General features: G+C 44.6%; 4 protein-coding genes across 8 annotated transcripts; 2 read left to right on the forward strand and 2 right to left on the reverse strand.

Moving 5' to 3' along the window:
• Positions 1-138: 138 nt before the first annotated feature.
• paics (phosphoribosylaminoimidazole carboxylase, phosphoribosylaminoimidazole succinocarboxamide synthetase) lies at positions 139-9,082 on the reverse strand. 2 transcript variants are annotated; one of them, XM_041934912.1, is made up of 15 exons: positions 8,653-9,082; positions 7,902-8,387; positions 7,757-7,816; positions 7,055-7,678; positions 6,523-6,600; positions 6,090-6,241; positions 4,443-4,485; positions 4,140-4,337; positions 2,861-3,039; positions 2,567-2,746; positions 2,106-2,219; positions 1,943-2,026; positions 798-978; positions 546-704; positions 139-446 (listed from the first exon to the last, which is right to left on the reverse strand). In XM_041934912.1, exons 1-15 carry the CDS (start codon positions 9,047-9,049, stop codon positions 280-282), a joined length of 3,102 nt encoding a protein of 1,033 aa, XP_041790846.1. In that variant the 5' UTR covers positions 9,050-9,082; the 3' UTR covers positions 139-279. The 2 variants fall into 2 exon arrangements, with proteins under 2 accessions (XP_041790846.1, XP_041790845.1); XM_041934911.1 differs by having other exon boundaries at positions 8,647-9,082.
• On the forward strand, positions 4,685-13,519 carry ppat (phosphoribosyl pyrophosphate amidotransferase). The gene is made up of 11 exons (XM_041934913.1): positions 4,685-5,281; positions 9,515-9,581; positions 9,872-10,078; positions 10,276-10,388; positions 10,479-10,624; positions 10,810-10,882; positions 10,980-11,131; positions 11,272-11,399; positions 11,503-11,724; positions 12,448-12,568; positions 12,693-13,519. The coding sequence occupies exons 1-11, from the start codon at positions 5,154-5,156 to the stop codon at positions 12,863-12,865; spliced, it is 1,530 nt and encodes a 509-aa protein (XP_041790847.1). The 5' UTR covers positions 4,685-5,153; the 3' UTR covers positions 12,866-13,519.
• A 9-nt stretch (positions 13,520-13,528) lies between these two features.
• si:dkeyp-117h8.4 (uncharacterized protein LOC572032 homolog) lies at positions 13,529-17,874 on the reverse strand. 2 transcript variants are annotated; one of them, XM_041934915.1, is made up of 9 exons: positions 17,738-17,874; positions 17,529-17,592; positions 16,114-16,169; positions 15,972-16,005; positions 15,858-15,883; positions 15,692-15,776; positions 14,073-15,584; positions 13,914-13,956; positions 13,529-13,824 (listed from the first exon to the last, which is right to left on the reverse strand). In XM_041934915.1, the coding sequence occupies exons 1-9, from the start codon at positions 17,807-17,809 to the stop codon at positions 13,812-13,814; spliced, it is 1,905 nt and encodes a 634-aa protein (XP_041790849.1). In that variant the 5' UTR covers positions 17,810-17,874; the 3' UTR covers positions 13,529-13,811. The 2 variants fall into 2 exon arrangements, with proteins under 2 accessions (XP_041790849.1, XP_041790848.1); XM_041934914.1 differs by having other exon boundaries at positions 13,914-13,959.
• Positions 17,875-18,369: 495 nt separating this feature from the next.
• Positions 18,370-25,219, forward strand: aasdh (aminoadipate-semialdehyde dehydrogenase). Of its 3 annotated transcripts, none has more exons than XM_041935341.1 (14): positions 18,370-18,760; positions 18,929-19,049; positions 19,667-19,962; positions 20,061-20,253; positions 20,336-20,577; positions 20,670-20,776; positions 20,865-21,037; positions 21,513-21,786; positions 21,870-21,982; positions 22,072-22,768; positions 22,853-23,016; positions 23,687-23,812; positions 23,906-24,037; positions 24,756-25,219. In XM_041935341.1, the coding sequence occupies exons 1-14, from the start codon at positions 18,522-18,524 to the stop codon at positions 25,152-25,154; spliced, it is 3,276 nt and encodes a 1,091-aa protein (XP_041791275.1). In that variant the 5' UTR covers positions 18,370-18,521; the 3' UTR covers positions 25,155-25,219. The 3 variants fall into 3 exon arrangements, with proteins under 3 accessions (XP_041791275.1, XP_041791276.1, XP_041791277.1); XM_041935342.1 differs by having other exon boundaries at positions 23,906-24,110; positions 24,756-25,058; XM_041935343.1 differs by lacking the exons at positions 18,370-18,760; positions 18,929-19,049 and having other exon boundaries at positions 19,885-19,967.
• The last annotated feature ends 296 nt before the right edge of the window (positions 25,220-25,515 follow it).

A 25,515-nucleotide genomic window follows, 5' to 3' on the forward strand; every position in this document is an offset into this window, starting at 1 on the left:
TGCAACTAGCTCACCTAAATGGAATGCAGCCGTTTTTAATGTCACATCTGTGCTTTACCTGCTTTGACGTGCCAAAATGTCTCCTGTGATGAAGGCCTGATGAAGGTGATTAAACAACCACAAGAGTTTTTAATTAAGAAGCTTTTAATGGTTCTTTTTTAATGGAATGATTTGTGTGTGAGAAAGAACACTGTTAGTAGAGGGTTTTCATGGTAAACAGACATTGATGTACAGTGGAGCCCTAAAACAGCACACACTGGGCTCATAAAGGGGGTCACTTCAGAGGCTGCAGGCCTGCAACTTCTTGTCAGCCAGCTTCAGGGACACCCAGGTGTTGAGCATGGAGGCCCTCAGTTTGCACCACACCAGGTGATTGGTCAACCCGAAGATCTGCGCCGCAAACTGAGCGGCGGCCTCGGGGGAGAGGATGGTGGAGCAGCCAAGACCTGCAGGGAGGGAAACAAAGGGCAGGCTCGGTTACTGCGATGAATAAACTCACATGTGGCTAACAATTTAAGACGCAAAACAGGAAGCGCGACGCTCACCGCTTGGCATACGGAGGGATGACCACACATCTTGTGCACCCCAGTCTGGAGTGAGAGGTGGGCAGTTGAGGACGGGATACGCCGTGTTTCCAGACATCACCGGGCCGAGGCCGTTACTCCTGCCGGCTACTGCCACAAACACAGTGGGCACGCCGTCACCTGAGAAGAAGCGTTTACATATATTATGACATGACCTCACTTCTTTAAAAAGGATAAAAATCCTTCAGCTTACGTTAAAAAAAGACTACACACCTTCATATTCGGCTTTGATGCGGAGTGTCTCATCTGGGCCTTTGTGTGCTGAGGTGACTCTCAGGAAGCAGGGAATCCCGTAGGAGGTGCAAGCCTTCTTGATTTTTTCACAGTGAGCCATGTCTGAGGTGGAGCCCATCAAAACCACCACCCTGCCGCTGGCCTGGGGCTCCAGCAGCAGCTGGATACACAACACGGCACTCGTTAGCTCAACCGCAAACTCAATTCAGATTTCTTCAAATCTGCAATTTCATTAAATCAAACACATCCTCCTATTCTTGACTCTGCTCTCCTTCAAAGCCTCAGATAAAGCAGCGATATCCTTTGAATAGGATTATTTATCTGGTTGCCAGAACACGTCCCCAGTTATTCTGCAAACTGCCAGGGAGAATGATTTGGATTGGACAGAACAGAACAGAAGAATGTACATACAGCATCAATCTGCATTCGACGAATACATACCAATGTACATTGTCTTCATCATCCCAAAGTAAAACTCTGGAAAAAATATCCTAATGTAGACTCTCTGACTGAAGCACAAATAGTAGAAAGCTCCCTGCTGCTCTGGCTCGGTCCTAAATGATCTATAGTATCCACACTAACTATCTTCCAAACCATCAGATATTTTTGAGCAAATGGTGGAATCTGATCCTTCGATCGCCATATTCAGCTGCCCCAGAGAGGAGCCAATTACACCAATGCATCATTTACGAGATGAGCATGCAGGCTGATTCTCCCACAACCTCCCAGTTACATCTTATGGTTAAAGGAAGTTATACAGCACCAACTAGGGAAACCCAGGTTTGTCCTTCATGGTTCTGCTGAGGATTTTGAGAAAATGTGCAGTCCCTTCCTGAACTACGCCGAATCTAAGCTTTAAATCTCCTCACATGTAGCTTGCAGACCTGCAGTCGGTGGCATTGTTGTTGAACACACCACATTAAGAGGACCCTCACTCCTTTGTGTGTGGGTTTTTGTTATTATTTATTCATTCATGTCTTTGTCCTTTTCATGCGTTTGAATGTAAAACACACTTTGCATTCTGTAACACTGAAAACACAATTAAAAAAACAAAAAAAAAAAAAACAAAGAAAAGACTGAAGCCCATTCTGATAAACAGTAGATGGGAAAAAGGTTCAGGGTACCTTCACCCTTTCGGAGACCCACTCAAAGTTCCTCTTCACCATCTGCATTGCCTCAGGGGTGACTTCTTTAAGGTCTCGGTACACCTGAGAAAGAAGGGAACACAAGTTATTTCAGCTTGTAGCTTAAATCTTAAAAAGCGGCAAACTGAAATGAAGTCCTGACCTGCTTATCTTTCTGCTGGCTTCGATCTCCGGCGGGCCACAGCCTCCATGAATCGTTGTCGATCACGTCAGCGAGGACGATCTCTTGAGTCTTCACATTTACACCAAACTCAATCTAGAAGCAAGGAGGATAAACTGAAGCAGCTTCAAGAGTCAGTGGTCACGCTAGGACACTGGCTCTGAGCCTGGTGGCCCAGACATCCACTAGGGGTCGCCAAAGTTGTCTTACACTTCCTGCAGTTATTGCCTTCACTGTTTGGGTTAATTGTACAGTTTGTCAGTTGAGCTGCATTGTTATGCATAAAATAAAATATGAAATATGTACTACAATTATACTATGTCGCTTATTTAGGGTCGTCAGTTTACTAAATGATAGAAAAGAGATCGCATAAGAAAAATGGTTGGGAGCCAGTGCACCAGGGTACCAGTTTAACCAGCAGAGGGCAGTGCTGCACTGCATACCTTCATATCCACCAGCGTGCAGTTCTGAGTGGCCCAGGCCTTCTCCAAAATCTCAAAGATGGCCACAGTGCTGCGGTTCATGATGTCCACCTCACACTGACCGATGCTGAGCCCAGCCGGAGAGAATTTGGCCTCCAGCAGCTGCTCCTCCGACCACTGGGGATCATTGTTGGCATCATCCTACATCAGAGAGCAACTGATTACAAAATGATTGATGGCCACTTTGAGTCAAGTACAGCACTTCAAAGAAAAAGCAAGACATTGGAGGAAGTTGAGGTGAGGCTTCAGACTCACTTTAAAGAACATCTCCATCTTCAGGGGGGTGAAGCGGTAGCCTTCCTTGACTCCTGGATTCCTCTTGAGGAACGATCCAGTCGCCACTCTCCGACATACCCACTCAATGGGAATCATCTCACAGTGGGCTGCGATGAACGCGGTGTCTGAGTGCTGCTTCACAAAGGCAGTTTTAATCCCTGGAAGAAGGGAGATGTTAAATCAGCCACCATCGGGGGTCCAAAACAAAAACATCTTTATTGTGTCAAGAGCTGTGAACAATGCAGAGCAACATCTGCAACACAGCAGAACTTCAGAAGATTCAGAAGAGACAGAAGATTTTCATACCCCTTAAATGAAAATTAAGTGAGGGGGATGTGGTCGGTCACGTTCTGTTTAATTATACGCTTCAAGTTTCAAGTCACAAGACTCACTCATGAGTGGCGTGTGGGTCACAGTTACCCAATCACTTTAAATTAAAGTAAGATGGAGAGTCATTTTGGAATTTTAGAAGCTTTTTCTGGACCTAATGAGAGACGTGCATGCACTGTTCCCCGACACATGTCCCCATTACTGCAGGGCTCCTTCAGGTCAGCACACACTGAAAAAACTGAAGCCGATTATGGCTACTCAAATTTTTAAATTGCTATTGAATTTTGTCCTGGAGCAGGAACAAGATCATGTGTTCTTGGTCTCGCTGTAAAGATTAGTTGATGGAAAACTGATTAGCAACCATTTCAATAATCAATCAAAGCCATTTCAAAATTGATCTGCTCGAACCCCACATTAAAAAAAAAAATATTTAAAAAAATACAGCTTCAAAACTGTGAGTAACTCCCGGCCATTTTTACCTTTGTGGAATTAAAAGAAATCAGGTTTTTGACATGGCTGAATTGTTAACTTTTACAAATGGCATTTTTAACTATCAATAATGCAAATAACTGAAACAATGGCTGCAGCTAATGTGTTTTAAAAATGCTGAAACTGATGGAGTTTCCCGACAGCTAACAGGAAAGGTAAATGGGGCAAAGGTTTTCTGTCTTTCTGAGCAGTCACCTCACTGACCTCTTATCTCACTCACTGAGGTCAAACTGGGGAAATCTAGTGGGATCCATTTAATCTGTGTGTGAGGGGTAGTCATAAAAACAAATACCTCAACTCCACAGAAATTATGTCCCTCTGGCTTTAAACCGCTCACAAGTCATGAATGTTTCGCAACATGTGGGAAAAGCCTCATGGTGAGTGTGACAGCTTCTACTCAGTGGATCAAACGACTATAATAACTTGATCGAGTCCTCACCAGATTCCTGGAGGAGCTTGAACACGCAGCTGGTCGTCTTGTTGGCGATGGCAGCCTTGCCCTCCATTTGGTCTTTCCTCACGGCATTCCCAGCGGTGATCTGGTCTTTGGACTGGACCAGGACCAGTCCCGGCTGGTCCACGAGCTCAAAAATCTGCTTCGTCTTTCCCTCATTTAGCTTCTGGCCGATCTTCAGCTCTAAAACACACGCACACACAAACATTAAAAAACTCCCAAATAAACGCTGCACATTACATATTTGCTGCCAAAGCACGCATGCATTGTTCATTCATTGTACTGTACCTGGTGTGGAGGCCATGGTGGTGTTCTTTAACGACCTGCAGTCCTGGAAGACAACACACAAAATGGACCAAACTTTTACTCAACTTCGAAAAGAGGATGAGGCAGCAGGAGGTGTGCGGGAAGCAGAAGAGGGAAGTGGAGTCTGTCTTACGCGCTCTGATAACCCAATCGCGTTCTTTAGCTCATGCAGACAGCCAATCACAGCAGCGCATTCGTCGTCACGTGAGGGGAAGATGCGCGAACGCCAAATAATTGCAAGACGAAGAACTTTTTGAGGTTTTCCATTAAACTACAGCCATTTTCTCTCTGACAAGACGATTGATTTATCGAAACTTCATCAGGAAGAGAGAAGTAGCCGTTTGACCGAGTCGATTGTTTTGATTCAGATGAGTTGTTGTCCTTCTCATCGCAAAATACCACGCGTGTTTCGTCAATTCAAGCTGTTCGATTTTCGATTCCTGATTGATATATGATAACTGTGATGCTGGCCCGTTTCTTCTGCAAAAGCTGAACTTTTTTTCGTTATATCACGGCCACTTCAACAATGTCAGCTGAGTTTATTTTGCTTTAACGAGCCACGTTGTGCCACACGGTCAACTGAAGCCACACGTGTTCGCTCGCGTTGAGGCACGCACGCGCTGATTGCTCGGGGCAACCAGGCACGAGACGGTCCACTTGGCTGAAGGAGGACAGGGACAGGCAAGCGGAGAGATGGAGTTTGAGGAGTCAGGTATCGGGGAGGAGTGCGGGGTTTTCGGGTGTGTGGCTGCCGGAGAGTGGCCCACACAGCTGGAGGTGGCTCAGGTCTTAACCCTGGGACTCGTGGCGTTACAGCACAGGTAAGTAACACAAAGGGGTGGGTAACGGATAAAGATAACAAGTTAGCTTAAAGTCGTTTTTTAGCTGTTTTAGTTCTTAAGACCAAAAAAGTGGGGCAAAAATAGCTTATCTTAACTACTGAGTCAAGTTTTTTTTTGCTTTACTTTACAAGTCACGCTTGGGTACAAGAGAAAACAAGTAAAAAGTATTGAATTTGTGAAAACAACAATGCCCATATTAATAGTATTATGTTTGCGTGACTGTGTGTTATTAACATGTGACTCAAGGCAACGTTGGCAATAAAAGAAACTATTAGCGATAATCAGTCAAACTATAAAGTTCCCCGAGATTCAGTACGATTAATGTCGCCATAAATGCAATAATGAGTAACAGATTCACTACAAGATGCCGAATTGATCAAATAATCGCATTGACTATACAATGTCAGAAAATAAAAAGTGCCTTTATAATTTGCCACAGCCCAAGAAGTTATATTCTGATTGTTTGTTTAATTTGATCGTTAAAAAACCCCAAAGATATTTAGTTTATTATCATATAAATAAGAAAAGCATACAATTCTCGCATTTGGGATAATTGGCATTTTTGCTTAAAAGCTGAGTAAAACAAAAAGTTACGAACATAATTGTCGATAATTGATTAATCTAACAGTCGCTGCAGCTCTAAAAGATGCCCACAGACTCTCCTAAGAGGCCTAAATAAACTGTATCGCAGCATCGTCTTTTCTGGACTCCTGCAACCTGTTGTAATTTCTTCAGTTAACCTTGGTTGTGTGACGCTTTGTAGTATTTGTCACATGGTAGATATTACCTCTCTTTGTGGAGATGGATGAGGGGATGCCATTGAACGGACTGAATTGATCTTTATTATTGGGATGTGATCCTGCTCTTCTTTACACCGGGCCTCCACCTTATCAGCAGGGACAGAGCCCAGTTTTTTCACTGGTGTCTGAAGTGTGGGGTCTGAAATGGGGAACAAAAGCAGTTTAAGATTCAGAATATTATTTCTACGTAACCTGACTGCTTTAAAAAGAGTAATGCTAATACATTTCAGATCTTCTCTTGGTCTGACAGCAGACTTCATCATGAGATGTGCCTTTTTGTTAGCAGTCACAATTGTACCCTTATCCATAACTTAATCATCAGGCTCCATGGCAAATCATGGGACTGAGTCAGAAATTTAAAAGGCTTCGGTCAGTTCATGTGACATGCCAAGTGATTACAGAGGAAGGCACATTTCGAACCTTGATCTGCAGCTTTCCTCTTCATTCCTCTGTTTGCTGAATAGGTGTCCTGTTTTTCTCCCCTAGTTTCAGACGAACCTGCAAACATAAAAGTTAACATAACAGGCCATTCTTAGTTGTAAGTAAAAAGGAAAAATATATTTAAAAAAATCATATTTAAATGAAGTTGGACAGACTTCTTTAAAGGAAACACACCTTTTTTAGAGCTTTAGAGTAATAATTTACAGACCCAGAGGCTGTGATATTATCCAGTTTTATTTTGGGATATGAATTGATTTTGTCTTTTTTATTATTTTATTAAACACTGAGAAATTTCATTTTACCTGTTTTTACACCATTACACTGAATGGAAATACATGTAAACTAATTACTTTCTAGCTTTTGGAAAAGGTTGTTTATTTCCCATTTGTTTGAATGATTTCTTCAATTATAAAAAATGTAAGGATTTAAAGTAAAAAGCTATGAATGAATATTATGAATTCTTTTACCAAAACACCCGCCCACTAGACATGAATAATGATATTAATCTCACTCATTAATCTGTGGTGTTGATCCAAGTGGAGTTCCTGGACGGCATGCAGCCTCGCTTCTTCGTTTGGTGTAACATCAAGGCTTATAGACGAGGCAGAACCAGAACTAGAAGATCTTTCCTCCGTCGCTCCCACCATTGTGGTCATTGTGTTCATCTTTGTCAAATAAGCATCTACACCATCGTTCTCCTCACCGGTGTCCTCCGACATCCCAAGTCTGCCTGAATCTGCTTGGTTGTCTGCAGCCTCAGTGTCATGTGGCGAGCCATTGGTTGTGCGGTTCATAATGGCGTCCACCTCATCATAGAACCTCATAAGGCGTCTTGGGTCAGCTTCGTCACTCCTTCCTCTCTGGAGGGAGCGGTAAAGGTACTTGAGGTTTTTGTACTTGGTGTGGCACTGCTTCCAGTCGCGTTCAATGCCTTGCTGCATTAACCTGTTGGAGATCTGGACAAAGATGTCTCTCTTTCTTGTCGAGCTCTCCAACTGCCTGCACACGCGCTCATCGGACCAGACTTGAACCAGCGCTCGCACCTCGTGGTCGCTCCAGTTTCGACCTGTGTCCGACACCGTGACCACGTGGAACTGTTCAGAGCTGGGTGGGTCTGTGAGTGCTAGATGGGCATCTGTGGTGAATAAAAATAGATTAAGGAAATAAAAGATTACATATACTGTAAACTGCACCAGTTATTGTTGTAGCATACCTGATCCTCTCCATTTTACTTCCATGGCTCCGTCCATATCGTAATCATCACTGTTGTCGTCTGAAAATAAAATAGTAGTAGTAGAAAAATGTATTCTTCTTTTAGCCTTGAATACAAAACTGTGCAGATCATACTGAATACATACCATCATCAATTTCAATGACAACTTCGCTTTCCGAGGCTGTTGTCTGTGCTGGTGTCTGTAGCCTCCCTGACCCCATTTCTCCATCATATAACTTCTTCTGCATCTCCATGGTCCCGTTTTCCAACCCCCGATCCAGCAGAATGGCTTCCACCTCATCAAAGAACTTCATGTACTTCCCCGGGCCGCCCATGCTACTGCCCCCAGCAGCATGAGCGCTTTTAGCAGTCTTGTAGTCATATTTCAAGTTCTTGTATTTTGTTCGACATTGTTTCCAGTTGCGTACCACCCCAAAGTTTCTTTGCATCTGGCGGGCCATCTCTTGGAAGATGGATTTGTTGCGTAGTGTGCACTTCAGTCGCTCCCGAATGCGCCGGTCAGCCCAGACGCACAACAGTGCTCGCACCTCGTCATCTGTCCAGTGGCGGCCCCCCTCTTCAGCCACACTTGGAGTGAAAGGAAGAGCCCGATGGATCCGACTCCTGAAATCTGTACACACATGCACACGCTGTGTTATCTTCTATCAGGTTTAATTTAAAAGACAACATGTACGAAAATGTTTTAATCGAATCAGATTTTAGACTTCATTTAAAATGTTTAGAGCAGGCAGAAGTCTTCCACTTCAGTTTAAGGCTAATACCAGTCTGACTGACATGCTTGTTTATCTTCTGATCTGTCAGTTGATTAAATCCTTAACTGTGTTGAATGTTGTCGTGATCATCAGTGCCACAATTGGGGATGAACCTACATTTACCTTCCTGCATTGGCATAGTGACTGAGGAAGGGTAGATTCCTCTTTGATTACCCACATCTTCCACCTCTTCCTCCCAGCCCTCCTCTGGCCTTCCATCCACTCCTGGGCTGTAGTTTGCTGAAGTGCCTGCTGCTGCGCCAGACTTCCTGCTCTGTAGTCCCAGGCTCCTGCACTTGGCCTGACACTCCCACCAGCTGCGCACAACACTGAGCCTCCTCAGACGCTCTGAGATCAACTCAAATGTGGTTCTATTCTCAGCTACGTGCTGAGCTCCCAGCTCGTCCCACACTGACATGAGAGCCAGCACCTCTCCCTCCACCCACTGCCTCTCCACCGAGCCTTTTTCCTCTACCACCTCCCTATCACCTCCTCTTTGTCTCTCTGCTCCTCTCTCCATGTTTGAGCTGACCTGGAAACGCTTTCTTTTCCCCAATCCGTCTGTCTCTGCTGCCTGGTTCCCTAGGCAACCAGGCGGTTAAGCCTGAAAGCAACGCCTCCATGCAGAAAAGCAGCCTCACCACTGGCTTAAGCTGTGTGCTGAGGGGGCGGGACCAACAGTAATCTGAGAAGCAGCTTGGTAAATAGGCTGAAACTGCAGCAAGACGACTTTCCGTATATGGCAGCTCCACAGCCGGGAAGCAGACGTTTCTGGGTTGTTTTTTCCCGCTCCTCATTCCTGTTTTACTATGCCTGAATCAAACCAGTTTATTTTGCCTCAAGGCTCATATTAAGCTTTTACAACTGAACAAGTTTAATCATGTTTAGTGTTGCAGAGAAGAGACGGAGAGATGGTTCATAACACTCACTTCACACTGATGTATTTACAGCATTACAGTTTCTATGTGATTGTTTTTCTACTCAGGGGTCAGGAAAGTGCTGGGATTGTCACATGTAATGGAGCCAGTCCTCCCACATACACGACCCACAAGGTAACACTGATCATGACTAGAAGCCCCTTGTATGATTAGACAGAAGTATAGCTCACACTACTAACACATGAAGCGTTTGAGATGCACTATAAATAAGAGCTTGTCATTTTTCCTGTCGCACACAAACATTCAATTTTTGTACAGAGTTACAGTGAATTGACTTTTATCAGACCTGGTTTGTGGCCTGGTTTCCCACTTTACAACATGATAGCTACATATCACTATTTATTTTATTTGTGCAGACTGTGTAACTAAAAACATCTCACTTATTCCTCTTGCTGTTTGTTCAGGGAATGGGATTAGTGAGCTCTGCTTTCCCACCCGAGGCTCTTCTGAAGCTGCGCTATGGTAACCTCGGTATTTGTCACACACGCTATTCAACTACTGGGATCTCAGAGCTGCAGAACTGCCAGCCCTTTGTGGTGGATACACTGCATGGCAAGATTGCTGTGGCGCACAATGGAGAGCTGGTTAATGCTCATGCTCTGCGAAAAAAGGTGAGGATGGCCCCGTGGCTCGTTCCCACTGAACCTGGTGCATATCAATGGCCCTCACTGGTTCTCTGTTGGATTAATCGCCACAAAAAAGCAGGCCTCTATTTACAATATGCAATATGCGTCTATTCAGTTGGTCAGTGTTATGCTTGTGTCTGTGTAATAATACTTTTCTATGTATGCTACAATGTGTTGTGCAGGTAATGCGCCATGGTGTGGGCCTCTCCACCAGCTCTGACAGCGAGCTCATCACCCAACTTCTTGCATTGACTCCACCGATGGAGGAGCTGGACACACCAGACTGGGTTGCCAGGTCTGTGTTAAGACTTCATGCTGCATAAATATAACATTTTTTTCTCTACGCTATTTAAACATCCATTTTTTGTTTTATTTTCTATTGTAGAATCAAAAATCTGATGACTGAGACCCCCACATCGTACTCGCTCCTGGTGATGTTCAAAGATGTTATCTATGCAGTGCGCGACCCGTATGGAAATCGTCCGCTCTGCATTGGACGGCTGGTTCCAATCTCTAAACTGCACAGTTCAGGTATTCTAAACATGTTTGTCCTTAAAAGAGCCTAAAGTCTACTACTGATAAAGAAAAGGTCTCACAAGAGGTTATCAGCGCTAAAGTCAAGGCATTTTTTAGTCACAGGTCAGCCTTTGATTTGGTCAGAGGTCAGATGTGTAAGCTGGTGGATGATTAATGTCAAGCTTTGTCCCTTTGCTCAGGTGCTGAAGAGGAGGACACTGAAGGGTGGGTTGTGTCATCAGAGTCCTGCAGCTTCCAGTCCATCGGTGCCAGGTTAGTTTTTGCTTTGTTTTTAAAAATGTGAAATCTTCTGAATTATAATGGAAGTGTTGTGGGTATTGTCCATTTTCATGCCCTTCCTGGTTCTCAGGTATTACAGAGAGGTCTTACCAGGAGAGATAGTCCAGATATCCAGACATGGGGTCAAGTCTCTGAGTGTCGTTCCCCGCCCTGAGGGAGACCCCCCTGCCTTCTGCATATTTGAATATGTTTACTTTGCCAGACCAGACACTATTTTTGAAGGTTTGAATATTTATTATACAACATCCCTTTACACTGCTCTTTTCTTAACTGTCTTTCTTTCCTGTAGAATAATTGCCATACTTTGTCTAAGTGAGAGTGTGTTGTATGTTCAGTATTATACATATACCACTGTACTGCAGGGCAGATGGTCTATACTGTCAGGCAGCGCTGTGGGCGGCAGTTAGCCATTGAGGCTCCGACAGAAGCAGACGTGGTGAGCACTGTGCCAGAGTCTGCAACCCCTGCTGCGCTGGGCTACGCTCAGCAGGTCTGTCTCCAAGCTGTCTGCTTTAACTCTGGAATGACTCTGTAACACAGCCACCTGCTGATGGAACTCTGTCCTCACAAGCTTTCCTCTCGTCCTCTCACAGTCTGGGCTGCCATATATCGAGGTTCTGTGTAAGAACCGCTATGTTGGGAGAACATTTATTCAACCAAATACCCGCTTGAGGCAGCTGGGAGTTGCTAAGAAGTTTGGGGCTTTGACGGACAACTTTGCTGGGAAACGAGTGGTGCTAATTGATGACTCCATCGTCAGAGGCAACACCATCTCCCCCATTATAAAACTGCTGAAGGAAGCTGGTGCAACTGAGGTTTGTTGACCAAGGATGTTTTCTTAATCTTGCATATGATGACGTGACATATATGTTTTAATGTTTTAATAAAAGGGTCACTAGATAATTATGAAAGGATAAAAAGAAAGTAGAAAGAAAACGTTCACATGACACTTGTCTATTATCTTGCTTGTCTTGTGAATAACTACATAATTTTACCTCCTCAGGTCTCTTCCTGCAGTGTTTTGTAGTAGAGATGCACCTCCTCACCTGCAATACAGAGCAACTACTACTACTACTGTCAGAAAATTATTAAGCCTTATATTTCATAAAGGTGCAATAAGAATCAGTGAAAATGAGCACTGCCACTACATTGCACAATAAGGGCAACTTATTTCATGAGTGAGCCAACTGTCAGCTTAGCAGATGATTGATCACATTTAACGTTCACTTCAGGGATGGGCTAGGCAAAGAAACCCATTGAACTTACTGCAATTTGGGAAAATTGCAGACAAACAGCCCAATCAGCCTCAATCCCACTGCACTCTCCGCAAAAATTAGGGGCATTAGTTAACTTGGTCATAACCCGTACACACAAGTAGACACTTTGACAAAAGTGCTGGGAACCACTGTTTTAATATATGGACAAAGACAAGCAAATCTAGGTTTTTAATATTTCCTGTGCTGTAAAAGACGAACTCTATCATTTTTGTAAACAAAGCAGTGACGGTCAGAATTACAATTTGACCTGCATTTTCACAGGTCCACATCAGGGTCGCCTCGCCACCGATCAAGTTCCCTTGCTACATGGGCATCAATATTCCAACCAAGGAGGAGCTCATCGCCAACAAGCCCGAGTTTCAGGACATTGCTGGATACATTGGTAGGTCCTGAAATGGTAGTACATCTGTTCAGGTATTGTGTCGTCTTCTCACTTGATCTTTCCTGCCTTACTGTGGCTTCAGCCAGTTTGGTGCACCTCGATTAACGCTCGACCTGTTGTGCAGGTGCTGACAGCGTCCAGTATCTGACTGTGGAGGGCCTGGTATCGGCTGTCCAGGAGGGAATTGCCTCCATTCAGAACGACAAGATGATCAGCTCCAGTAACGGGTCCAGCAGGAGAGTGGGTCACTGCACTGCCTGCCTGACTGGGAAATATCCAGTAGAGCTGGAGTGGTAACTGGTGCACCATCATGACCAACTATAGTTACAGCAGCAGTGCTGAGGATTTACTGCCCACTCCCACAGCTGATACATGTGAATCAAATGTTCTCTGTAGACTGGAAAAGAAGTGGTCAGACACCTTAATATGACTATTTGGGACACCAAGAGATGTATGAAATACAGAGCGACAGCATATGCGGTCTCTGCAGAGGGTCATTATTCTCCTCAGATCCTTTCACCAGAGTTGAAATGTTGCTTTTGACGACCCCCAGTGGTCACATTCTCGCCTTGCTGCAGCGTATGAGTCAACAATGTTTACTACATCCTGATGTCACGAAGGTGTGATTACAGGTGCACACATCTGACCACACAGCACTGGCGTTTACATGTTTTTCAACAGCTCCATGTAAATGTAGTTATCTCAGAAAAGTAGTTTCATGTTTTCACTTTCCAAATGTTAATACGGCAGCATTAGATTATTTTCCTTGTCAGAAAAGCGCACAAAGCTAGTGACCAAAAAGTGAAATTGTCTTTATTTTCCTTAAGTGTTCTTTTCTACCTTTAGCTGAAATTAACCGATTATGCTCTTTTGTTCTGAGTCTGACTGTCGTATATTTTTAACTTTAAATATTACAATGAATTTATTTGAAAAGTTATAATAAACACAATAACTGCAATAAGAACTTCATTTTTTATTCAAACTACATTTTAACATTAATACAATTTAAATAATGAACAGACACTACAAGACAAAGAAAAAGTTGTATTAACAGCACATTTAGCGAGAGACCATGAGAGTAAGAACACAAAACAAGAGAATAAAACATAACACAAATAGATGGTTTAACAGTACTCACAAAAAATAATATCCAAACAGGAACACCTTTCATTGACATTGGTTACCTGATATTTTACAGTGATCATTAGTTTAGGATTCTGGGGCAGGTCAGTGTAGTTCCTGTTCACCACCATTTTCTGCACATGTTGGGGGAGAAGAGAGGATGATTATGAGAGACAGAAATGCTGGGAGGCCAATACTGTTCGTAGGAATTCATGATAATCACCTCGGCGAGAAGCTGTTGGCCATTTTGCTCTCAAGTGAACCTCCTGCTGAATGAAACATAGTAAAGGAATGAGTAAGAAAAGGATTCGGCACTTACACAAACTGCTCAAGCAGACATAAATGAGGGCTTCTGGTGTGTAGTCCAGGCCGGAAAACTCACCTGCAGACATGTCGCGGCCCCGACTCACTGAGGTGTCCAGATGTGCATCTGCTGAGCACTGCTGGGTGCCAAATCTTTGAAACATGCTGTGTTTACTGGGGCTGTAGCAGAGGTCATCATGACACTGCTCATATTCAGACAGAGAGAGGCGGCGCCTCAGCATCTCATTCCCATGGCATTTGGACGGTGGGGAGGATATGCAATACTCATCCCTGGAGCGTTTGGACTGGGGGTGGTTGTTCCAGGTTAACTCCCTGTGGCGTTTCCTCAGTAGGGAGCGGTGGGGCGACAGGGCGAGGGCGGCCAGAGCTGAGGAAGAGTGGCCCTTACTGGCCTCAGACTTTCTACAACAGAAACGGCAGGGAGGCCCATTAAAGGAAGACAATTTGTTCTGGCAGACAAACTTGTGGTAGAGTTTTATGAATTCCTCATCAAGTTTCTTTGGCGAGCAGGAGACACGGTTCGACGGCAGGGAGGAGTCGAAGGAAAGGTGCCGCCGGAGTCTGGGACGACCTGCTGCTGCTGTGGCTGACTGAGGCGAAGACAGCTGTGGAAGCTGGAAGGAATGGCGGGAGTCTTGAGGGTAAAACACCCTCAGTGGCACAGCTGGCTTTTGTGGAGGGGAGTGGAAGGTGGACACGAATCTGGACCTCAGAGGCTCTCTAGAAAAGCTTTCCACAGAATGTGCTTTGGGGCTTCCGGAGAAGGCATGAGGTGATCTGCTGAGGCTGGTCATCCTTGCTTTTAAGGGACTCTGCCTGACTGGGGAGCCGTAGATGTCTGGTCTCTCTTTAACAGCAGTGGTGTACGATGAGTGTGCAGTGAGAGAAAGTCTTTTAGCCCTGAGAGACTGGTCCAAGGATGCTTTTGCAGTGGGATAGAAAGGCCGTGAAGGACTGACAGCGTTTGTGGAGAACTGTTTTCCCAGCTGGGACACATTGAAGGTCTTGTTCAGGGAGACCTCTTTTGGTTTAGAGGTGTCAGGGGAACCAGAGAGGTCCATGACGAAGACAGGCTGGTGCTGCTCTCTTGTCAGCGAGCCTCTAACCCTCCCAGGAGACTGCTGTTGCTGCTGTGCTTGCCAATCCTGCAGATTGGTCACCCTCTGCCTGGGAGACTGAGGGGTAGTATCAGTCCCCTTGAACTGAATTCTCACAGAGCTGTTCGAATTCTCCTTGAGCAGTGTCTTGTTGTTCATCTTTTTTGTGCTTTTTTGTCTCAGCGGGACGATGAAGGTGTTGTTGACATAGCTTCTGTTTGGTTGTTGTCGCCATCTGCGGTACCTCCTCAGTACTGAGTCAGCAGCCTCAGAGACTTGCTGCCGACGCCAGGCCCTCCCTAGTCGACTGATCATGCTGGGGTAGAGCTCCACCAAAGAGCTGCCGTGACTTCTCAGAGACATTTCCAGTTCCTCATCCTGGTCCTCAGGCTGGAGCTCTGCCTCAGAAAGGCTCCTCTGACTCTCATCCAACAAGCTTGTGGTCAATGTAGTCGTGTCACAACTCAAAATCCCTGTCGGATGCAAAAGGAGAAAAGAAAGGTCACCTAAAATGACACAACAATAGATTGTCTTGCTGTGTTGTGTTCCAAAAGTTTGCCTATTGCCTTCTTGGTCTTACCATCATCCTCCACAGACAATTGTGTCGAGGAAACAGTAGAAACACAGGTCTCATCAGCTTTACCAGCTTGATGCGTGAAGTCAAGCTGTTGAAAAGAAACCATAATGAATTTAGTTTATACTAGATATTCAAAACAGAACTGTTGAAATAAATGCAGTGCATTTACCTCAGAGTCTCTTGTGATATCCTGGGCTGCGGTGGAAGAAATATCACATTATTAAATATACAATTTTTAAACATCTGTAAATCTCTACTCTGGTTTTAAATTGTGTACAGTTACCTCTCAATGACTCATTGCTCAAATCTGTCAGGGTCTGAGAAGAGGAAAAGTGTTTGATTATAATAGCTGAACATATATTTCAAACCTGAATTCACAGAGGACTCCTGCTGTATTATGTGAGTACGTTCATAGCAACCCAAACCTTTGACTCCAGCTTGTTCAGCTCCGATTTTGACTGCCTCATGTAGCGTTCAATTGCTTCGTCATACAAGGGGTAAAGAAAGAAAAGACAGACAACAAGATCAGGCCACATGACAACTACTGGACTGCAGAGATGGAAACACATTACTGACTGGTTTGTTACATAAATGGGATCAATGCAATTTGATGAATGAATCAGTACAAAAAAAGTAAAAGTGAATTTAAGTTGACATTCAAAACTGTAAAACTTGATATATGATTTCAATGACTTGCCAATCATTGAGAAGTGCTGGTGATTATTATTCTGTTCATCAATTCATAGGAATAGATTTAAGGGGGGACGCAGGTGACACGTCCCCATTAATATTTAAAACACATGCATTTGTCCCCTCACGCCACTCCCCGAAATTAAAAACAGCCTAAGATTTCAGTCTGTATTAGATCTGATCAATGTTTTAAATCAGGTATGACCCAAATGTGTTGTATTCTTCATTTCGGTCAGATTGAGTGAAATCACTGAGATGTTCATGATTTCTAAAAATCTATTTAAGTTTATTTACTTTACTAATCCCAAGAGTTGGGAAATTGCTTCTCTGCATTTAACCCATCACTGTTGAAACACACACATGCAACATGCAGTGAAACACACACAGGAGCAGTGGGCTGCAAGTCAAGTGCCCAGGGAGCATGTGCCCTTGAGCAAGGTCAGTGCCTTGCTCAAGGGCACATCAGCCAGCTAATGGAGGGGGAGGGAATACTCCACCCACCCATATTTTTAAAGCACAGATATGAGGGATGTGTTTATGAGAGTGTGCAGAGTTTTGAACATGAGCAGAAATCTTGCTGAAATTGTTGTATATGTGCTATTAAAAGTCCTGGGGTCGATTAATTAATTAAAATTAATTCATTCAGTTTTATTGTTGATGTGAATAGGTGCTACATAATCGTGCCTATGTATGTTCTCACTCAGCCGACTCAAATGAACAGCTGATCTACAGGAGGATGTCTCAGAGCATTACTGCATTATATTCCTTACATTTTGAGCTGCCATCTGGCACATGCGATTTCCTTTACGTGAATACATTTCCATCATAAACTGACGCATAAAAACTGTCTGACGCTCAACATTTCCTGGGCGGTGGAGGCCTGAAGACCGCCTGCTTAAGTGTGGAAACGAATCCTACACCCTTGGATCGACTAATGATGTACTCCATAATTACTAAAAAGACTGCAGTTTAAACACCAAACGTGCCCACACATTGCTCGGTTCAACCGTTCATCGCATTCATTTTTAAAAGGCCAGTTTATTTCTGTCCTGTGGCGTTTTCTGGTAGCTAACGTTAATGCTACGTTACAGCGACAGTTCGTTGCATTAAACCATTGGTAGAAACAATAATGGCTTTGTAGTTCACTTACATCGGGTATTTATATTGGTGAGGTCCACCTCTATCGCCCCGTCTTGGTTTTGAAGCTTTGAATACTGTTGAAAGCAAATGCAGAGGTAAGCACGATCATCTTCTCAAAGCTTCATGGTGGATCGTCACGGTTATCTTAAGCTAGCGTTAGCTACTTTCACTTCATGCTAACTGTGCCGTTACCACCGCCCGATCGCTTCATTAACATACCTTGTCTATGATTCGATCCAGTGACCTTTTGTAGATAAGGCTATTGAAACGGAGTTGTTTCATCACATCCATATTGCAGATAAAATATGTTTTCTTAATATGATTGATGGTGAAAGTGGCACGCTAACTGATCTAAAACAAACGGCGCTTTAAGTTTAAAACTCTTTCTCCACAAAATAGAGACAGATGATTGGGCAGGCTGGACACGCTGCCTTCACGTATACTAGGAAATCATGTTTTCCCATACAGCGCCTGTGAATATTTCAAGTAAAAAGTCGAAAAGTTAAAAAAAAAAATTACCAAGGTTTGAATTTTTTATTTTTGATGGCAGAAGTATATAGTGTAAAGACTATGTCCCATATCAGCATGACATCGACAGCAACTAGTTGACAGATAAAACATCAAAAACATGCCCGAAACACACAACGTATTCTCGCCAATCTGTAATGCTATGTTTTTCATCTGTATATTTATAAAAAACAAAAAACCCGACCAGTTTCTCGGAAATGAACGGGGTCATACGACCCGGCTTTGGGATGTGCCAGTTTTACTGAGGCAAGTGAAATAGCCATTATATGGACGTCATAGTTGTCTGTAGCGTCATCTGCACGCGACAATGTGTCCAACGCGAGTCTCCCGCGTACGTCTATGGTCTGCCTGGATGTAAACAAACCCTCATTCCTCTTATTTGAACCGTATATGAATTACAATATGATTTGAACGTTGTTGTCCGGAGTCGGAACCCTCAGAGAATGAGCGTGTGGTCCGTGGCCGGCTCCTCAGTATGGCTGCTCGGACACTGCAGGAACTTGTAGCCGCCGCTGCCGCTCCGCACTTCGACAGAGCGGCTGTGACATATGACGGCGGCTCAGCGTCGGGGAGCCCTGTGTCCCTGCTGTACCGGGATCTGGTTCAACTGGCCGGTGAACTGTCTGCTCTTCTGCGGGAGAACTGCTGTCTTAATAACGGCGTGATTGGCCTGTATTGCTATGACGATGTGTTCATACCTGTCTGGATTCTGGGGTGAGTTCACTGTTGTCACTCAGTCACAAGTAAAAAACAAGAGTATCCGACCAGTTTGTATGTGAGTGTGTGTCTTAAACAAGTTAGAATATCAGTGCCATATCAAATGAGCAATGTCTTGGTGGGTGAGCGATAAAGGACAATAAATGGTCCCGTGCTGTTTACCAGGATCCTGCAGTCACCTGCTGCCTATGTTCCCCTGGACCCAGAAGCTCCAGGACTCCTCTCTGCCAGAGTCATGAACCAGTGTGGCCTCAAGTTCATTGCTGTGAAGACTGACATCCTGCAGGTTGAATAGTTTATATTTAACAGACATAAATAAAATGATGATGGCTAAATGAGCAGCATTTGATAATAATCTGTTAAAAATCAGGCTCAGGTTCAAGTTCAATCTTTCTAAAATACAGCAACATGAAATATTATTTCTCTCAGGAATATTAACAATATGAGCACAATATAAACTAAGATAATAAAAAAGATTTTGACACAATAAGGCGATTAATGAAATGACCAAAACTGACTGATTTGCAGAGGAACTGAGGGCCTTGGATAAACTATATAAACATCTAACATGTATGAGTGCATCAAAAGTCAGTGAGTGCAAGTGAAAGTGAATGCAGCAAGTAAAAAAAGTTGAAATACGTGTATCTTTTTATTTGCTATGTGTGTTTTATCTGTGTTTATGTTTCCACTAAAGCAGATCACCCTGATAGAAATATCCAATAAGTTATCCTTAATTTACCTTGCCTGAAAATTGCCGGTCATAAGGTTTCCTGTAAATCCCATTGAAAGCATTTAGATTACAGTTGATTTTGATTCATTACATCATTAACATGAGTGAGCGATCTGTTGAATATATGCTTTGCAGAAATATTTACTTTAGTTTTCTTTCCTTCTCTCATCAAGCGATTCCAGGCAGCTCTCGGCGAGCACATGTCTGTGGAGGTTTGTGTGGCGTTGCCCAAGTTCAAGCTAACCCTTGTTCAGATCAAGCTGCCACCGGTCGCTGAACACAAACAAGGTCCCAAACAAAGCGGCGCTCAGACAGCAGATGGTGCTGCTGTCTGTGATGCAGCTGCTGTGTTGAAGGAGGCTGGACACAGAGACTTGGCCTATGTGCTACACACATCTGGAACAACTGGCCTTCCAAAGATTGTGAGGGTGCCACACATGTGTATACTCCCCAATATCCTGCATCTGAGGTGAGGTTTGTACGTGTTCGTCTTTAATGGTCTCTGAAATGTTGCTATTTGGATGCAGATGTAAACGCGCATCATAACCTGCACCTCTCTTGGCTCAGATCTTTGTTTCAGATGAGCGCAGATGACGTGGTTTTCCTCGCCTCGCCCTTAACCTTTGACCCCTCTGTGGTGGATATATTCCTGGCCTTATCATCTGGGGCTCAGCTCCTCATTATCCCTTCTGTGATAAAGAAAATGCCCGGTCGACTGGCTCGACTGTTGTTCAAGCATCACAAGACGACTGTCCTGCAGGCAAGTGTCAAGAAACTGTGTTTTGCCTGGGAGACTTTCAGTCACTATAATGTGTTTTTTTTTTTTTTTCTTATTTGTGCAGGTCACGCCGACGCTGCTCGTCCGCTTCGGGCAGCATATCCTAAAACAGGAAGTGTTGTCGTCTGGCTCCTCACTGCGGGTGTTGGCTCTGGGTGGAGAGACCTGCCCCTCGCCGGCTCTGCTGAGGAGCTGGAGACACGAGAGCAACAAAACCCACATTTACAATCTCTACGGTATTACTGAAGTGTCCTGCTGGGCCTGCTCTTACAGCATACCAGAGTCTGTACTGCAGTGTAATGACACGTGAGTGTACACTGTTTAAAAAGTTTTATTCAGTCTGCATGTTAAATTTGCTCCAGTCAATGCACCTTTATTTGGCGTGAAATGCCTTTCAGCACGTTGTCCGCTGTGCCTCTTGGGACTCCTCTGATGGACACAATGGTGGAAGTAAGAGATGAGGATGGCAGCATTGTTACAGAGGGTGAAGGACAGGTGTTCATAGGTGAGAAGCATCTCATCAGCAGAAAAATACATGTAAATTTTATTTTAGTGAACAAAATCCACACAAATGCTTGTGATCTTTGGTGCAGGAGGAGAGGGCAGAGTGTGTCTCCTGGATGACGAGGAGGCTGTTATCCCCGGGACGATGAGAGCTACTGGAGACTGGGTGAGCGTTAAAGACGCACAGCTGTGCTACCTGGGACGGAAGGACCGGCTGATTAAACGCCACGGGAAACGGGTGAACTTGGACAGTTTGCAGCAGGTAAGATGTTTTTTATGTATATGCTACATTTTGCCAAATCTAAATGTTACCAACTGTCAACTAACTGTCATATATTCATATACAGTATATATATATATGTCTAAGAAGAAACATTATATATGCAACGCAACTTAATAGCATCAAAATACATATATCAAAGGCAACTAAAAGTATTATGTAAGGCAGTTACTGATGGTGCAGTTTTTCCATACCTTAGTGAATGCTTCATATTTAAAGGCATGTATTATTTTAGGGAATCCTCCACAGGGTTATTTTTACTAAGTAAATGAATGAACTGATTGTTGTATTATTATGATAATTATCTTTTTGTATTTCTATAGAAAATAGGTTGATTGTTCCTTTAACACTGGATAAGAGCTGTTTTTTGTGGGTTTAAGTTAGGAGGTTTTCAGTGACTGTAAACAAATTTTTGAGGAGAAGGCGGGGTATTAATGTTGTACCTCCTCTCCTCCAGCTCATACTGAGTCTGCCTCAGGTGGAGGCCTGTGCCGTCAGTCTGTACGAAGGCTCTCGACTGCTCGCCTTTGTCGTGGCGTTCACACCTGCGGAGCAAACGGCTGAGCATCGGGGGGATCCTCGCTCCGCTGCGAAGCACCACCAGGAGGAGACGGGCGGTGCAGATGGAGATCTTAGCAGGCTCATCCTGAGCCGGCTGTCTCAGGTGCTGCCCGCTCACAGCGTTCCTGACGTGCTGGTGCTGGTCCCGTCCTTATGCCTGACTCCTCATGGTGAGCATCAAACACAGGGTCGCGCCTGAGGAGATCCGCATTCATTCACGCTTTCAGCTGTTCTTATGTCTGTTTTACGGCAGGTAAAGTAGACATGGAGGCGCTTGTGAAAATATACCAACGACAGAGACAGAGTTTAGAGTCTTCACGGGGAGACGTCAGCAAACTAAAGCAAACTCTTCAGTCCCTGTGGCAGGTATTCCACTACAGCATGACTCCATATTTAAACACTTCCTGCTTCAGTTGGCTGCCTGAATATGTTCATGCTCAGCCACCCTTCAACAGGAAACTCTGGGTCTTCCTGAAGACGCGAGCGTTGACGAGGACTCCAGCTTCTTGTCGAGCGGAGGGGATTCTCTGAAGGCGCTGCACCTCTGTGAAGACATCCTCGCCGCTGTGGGAGTGACCTCACCTGAGCTTTTGGAGGCTATACTTGACGGGACCTTCTCTGACGTGCTGCGCCACGTCACCAGAGCAGCACTGAATACGCTGTTTGAGAACAGCCGGTCATCGCTGCCCAAGGCCAAGAAACGTCACACCGATGCTCCGTCTGTGGCGCCGGCGAAGAGAGAACGCCAAGCGTCGGCAGCAGCAGAGGAGACACGGGCTGTCAGAGTTCTAAGACGAGCAGGTGAGGTGATAGAGATGAAAATCAGAAATCCAGAAACACATGAAAACCTCCAGGGTAATGCACTCGGAGGAAGGGATTCTGGTGAGAAAGGTGGAGGCGATGCTCTGGGCCTCAGCCTGAGCTGGTCCTCAGACACAGGCAGATGTGTGGACGCCTCCCCGGTGATTCTGGTTCAAGACAGATCAGATCAGACAGCAGACGAGGGCCAAGCATCGGTGTTCATCGGCTCCCACTCTCACAGGATCCAGGCGTTAGACCTGACCGACGGGAGCCTTCTGTGGGAGCGAGTTCTTGGGGACAGGATCGAAGCGTCGGCTGCTGTGTCTCACTGCGGGACCCTCGTGGTTATAGGTCAGTGTCAGCTCTCCAGATACTGTGTGAAAATATTTGACTCTGTGTCATTGGCCTTTTGGATTTATTTTTGGATTTTCCCAGGCTGCTACGACGGCTGTGTGTATTTCTTGTGCGCTGCGTCCGGAAAGACCCGGTGGATGTTTGAGACGGGCGACGCTGTGAAGAGCTGTCCTGCTGTGGATCCCCTCACTGGTCTGGTGATAGTCGGCTCACATGACGGCCATGTTTACGCCCTGAACCCAAAGGTGAGCAGAGCTGCAACGATTAGGTGATCGAAAGAAAATTCATCGTTTCAGTCATGTCTCAAGCAAACAAGTCAAACATCAGCTGGTTCCAGCTTCATAAATGAGAGGTTTTGCTACTTTTTCATGACAGTACATGAGGAGTCTTTGGGTTTTGGACTGTTGGCTGGACAAAAGAAGCAACTTGAAGACGTCTGTTTGGGCAATGACATTTAATAGACTAAACGGTTAATTGATAATGAAAATAATGATTAGTTGCAGCCCTAAAGGTGAATGCATTTACCATGAAGAGATGCTGTGATTATTCAGAAAACTCACAGATTTGTGCTTTGTGGTGGTGTCTCGTTCTTCACTGCCAAAACAGACATGCTTTTATTTTTAGCTTTGATTTCAAAATAAAAGCTTTAAACAGTGGAGGCCTATGTCACCCTTTTCATAGTGTTTTCTCAGCCCTGCACCCAAAAGGCAACCCCACAGGCAGCACATCAAGCACCAAGTGTATCGAATGGTTCAGCAGGATACGTTTTTCTGAATTGAACCAGATGAAAGAAAACCAGAAAGCGCACTAACACATCGATCGATCAATTCTATCAAACGAGCTGTTTTTGAAATTGAAGTTATCTAAACTAGTAGAGATAAATCAAGGTGATGCATGTGTGTTCTGTGTTTCTAGGTGCAGCAGTGTGTTTGGAGGCGTCACTGTGGGGGTGGAGCTGTGTTTTCCTCCCCCTACCTCCACACTTCCCTCAGGCAGCTGTATGCAGCTTCACTGGGGGGTCACCTCCTCTGTCTCAACCCCGTGAGTAAAGAAAAGACCAAACTTCAGTCAGTTATTTTGCTGTTTTGTGGGACTTTTTTAACCCGCCGCACTCTGCTGGTTTTCCTGTCGCAGGACAGCGGAGAGGTCCTGTGGTCGCTCTGCAGAGACGTCCCGTTCTTCTCGTCACCAAACGGCTCCTCTGGTCACGTGGTGATCGGCTCGGTGGACGGAAACATCTGCTGCTTCAGTGACACTGGGAAGCTGGTGAGAAGCAGAAGGTCTATTTCTCCGCTGTGTCGAGTTAAATATGGAGCTGAATCACATGGTGGGGCGGGAGGTGCTTTATTTTATATGACTGTTTACGGTTATAATAACTCACCTGTACACAGACCTGTTGACACTGATTGATCCATTTTTATGTTTTAAACTTTACACTGTGCAGTAATGTCAGAGCCATTTTATGATTATGAGCCCTTTGTTTCTCTGTAACTGGAAAGGATAACATTTACGGTTATTTTGTAATTTAATTATGTAATGCCATTACATGTAAGTAGTTACTTTCCAACACAGACTGTTAGTAATGAAGATAGATATTACGTTCTGTTGTTACCTCTTGATATACTGCTTTTCAATGTTAGTGGCGAAGTCCGCCATTCCCGGGCTGGGTTCACCTTGCCTTCACACACACACAAGGGATTAACAGGAAATGATGCAGCCTGTAATCTAGCGTTCCTGTTTGTAATTTAATCCCACTGATATCAGCTTCTTACTTCTTAATCACTCTCTTACAGCTGTATGCAGTCACTGCTAACGCTAACTGAACATTTCCTGCTACTCACTTCTGGGACTTTTAAGCTGCACCTGCTGTTTGCTGCAGCGTTGCCAGGACTGAAATTTTATAACTTTTACAAATTGAAATTGGGCTAAAGCTCTTTAAAAATGCCATAATACCTCAGCGGCTGACTGTTGTGTTTTTCTGCAGGTTTGGCAGTTTTTAACAAAAGGACCCGTCTTCTCCTCCCCGTGTGTCACACCGGACCGGCAGAGGGTTCTTTGTGGATCACACGACGGCCACCTGTACTGTCTGAACTGTGCCGACGGCTCTTTAGTTTGGACCTTCCGGACCACAGGGAGGGTGTTCTCCAGCCCCTGTGTGTTTGATGGCTCTGTCGTGGGCAGGAGGGGGCTTCTGGTGGCCCTGGCCTCCACAGACGGCACAGTGTGGATCCTGGATGGACGAGATGGGCGAAAACTGGCCTCACTGGCTCTGCCCGGGGAGCTGTTTTCATCCCCAGTGGTGTGGGGACGCTCCCTGGTAGTCGGGTGCCGCAATGACTATGTGTATTGTTTGCAGCTGGCTGTCAAAGAGGAAACAGGTTAAAATGCATCTTTGCACTGATTTTCGAATAAACGCCGCTGGTTTTTGTATCTGTGTCAGAGCAGAGCTTTTGGGAAATAAACTTTGATTAAAGTTTAAAATAATGAGTCCATGGTCTTTCAGTTCAGACATCAGTATTTAATTTACATTATTCATAACATTTTGTATCTCTTTAAGAATTTTCTCATGAATATCTCTAAGTGGGACAAAAAAGTGCAAATAATACCAAACATTTTTCTTGTTACATATACATAACACTGCGTACACCACACTATTGTGCACGACCGACATTAGAAACAAAATGACAAAGTGACTCCTTCCGATCGAAGCTCTGGTAGCGCCTTTGACTTCGTACAGTACATAC

The sequence above is a fragment of the Chelmon rostratus genome, chromosome 4, assembly GCF_017976325.1.
Source record: "Chelmon rostratus isolate fCheRos1 chromosome 4, fCheRos1.pri, whole genome shotgun sequence".
NCBI lineage: Eukaryota > Metazoa > Chordata > Actinopteri > Chaetodontiformes > Chaetodontidae > Chelmon > Chelmon rostratus.

Coding starts and splice junctions, on each gene's coding strand:
- ppat (XM_041934913.1), top strand. CDS start 5,154: ATGGAGTTTGAGGAGTCAGGTATCGGGGAGGAGTGCGGGGTTTTCGGG. Junction 10,389..10,478: donor ACACCAGACTGGGTTGCCAG/GTCTGTGTTAAG, acceptor TTTCTATTGTAG/AATCAAAAATCTGATGACTG. Junction 10,883..10,979: donor TTCCAGTCCATCGGTGCCAG/GTTAGTTTTTGC, acceptor CCTGGTTCTCAG/GTATTACAGAGAGGTCTTAC.
- paics (XM_041934911.1), bottom strand. CDS start 9,049: ATGGAGAGAGGAGCAGAGAGACAAAGAGGAGGTGATAGGGAGGTGGTA. Junction 3,040..4,139: donor CAAGCTCCTCCAGGAATCTG/GTGAGGACTCGA, acceptor CCCTTCTTCCAG/GGATTAAAACTGCCTTTGTG. Junction 979..1,942: donor GGGTCTCCGAAAGGGTGAAG/GTACCCTGAACC, acceptor TTGTGTATCCAG/CTGCTGCTGGAGCCCCAGGC.
- si:dkeyp-117h8.4 (XM_041934914.1), bottom strand. CDS start 17,809: ATGGATGTGATGAAACAACTCCGTTTCAATAGCCTTATCTACAAAAGG. Junction 16,170..17,528: donor CACCAATATAAATACCCGAT/GTAAGTGAACTA, acceptor TGTATGACGAAG/CAATTGAACGCTACATGAGG. Junction 15,585..15,691: donor ATTGTCTGTGGAGGATGATG/GTAAGACCAAGA, acceptor TGCATCCGACAG/GGATTTTGAGTTGTGACACG.
- aasdh (XM_041935341.1), top strand. CDS start 18,522: ATGGCTGCTCGGACACTGCAGGAACTTGTAGCCGCCGCTGCCGCTCCG. Junction 18,761..18,928: donor ATACCTGTCTGGATTCTGGG/GTGAGTTCACTG, acceptor GCTGTTTACCAG/GATCCTGCAGTCACCTGCTG. Junction 20,578..20,669: donor GTACTGCAGTGTAATGACAC/GTGAGTGTACAC, acceptor AATGCCTTTCAG/CACGTTGTCCGCTGTGCCTC.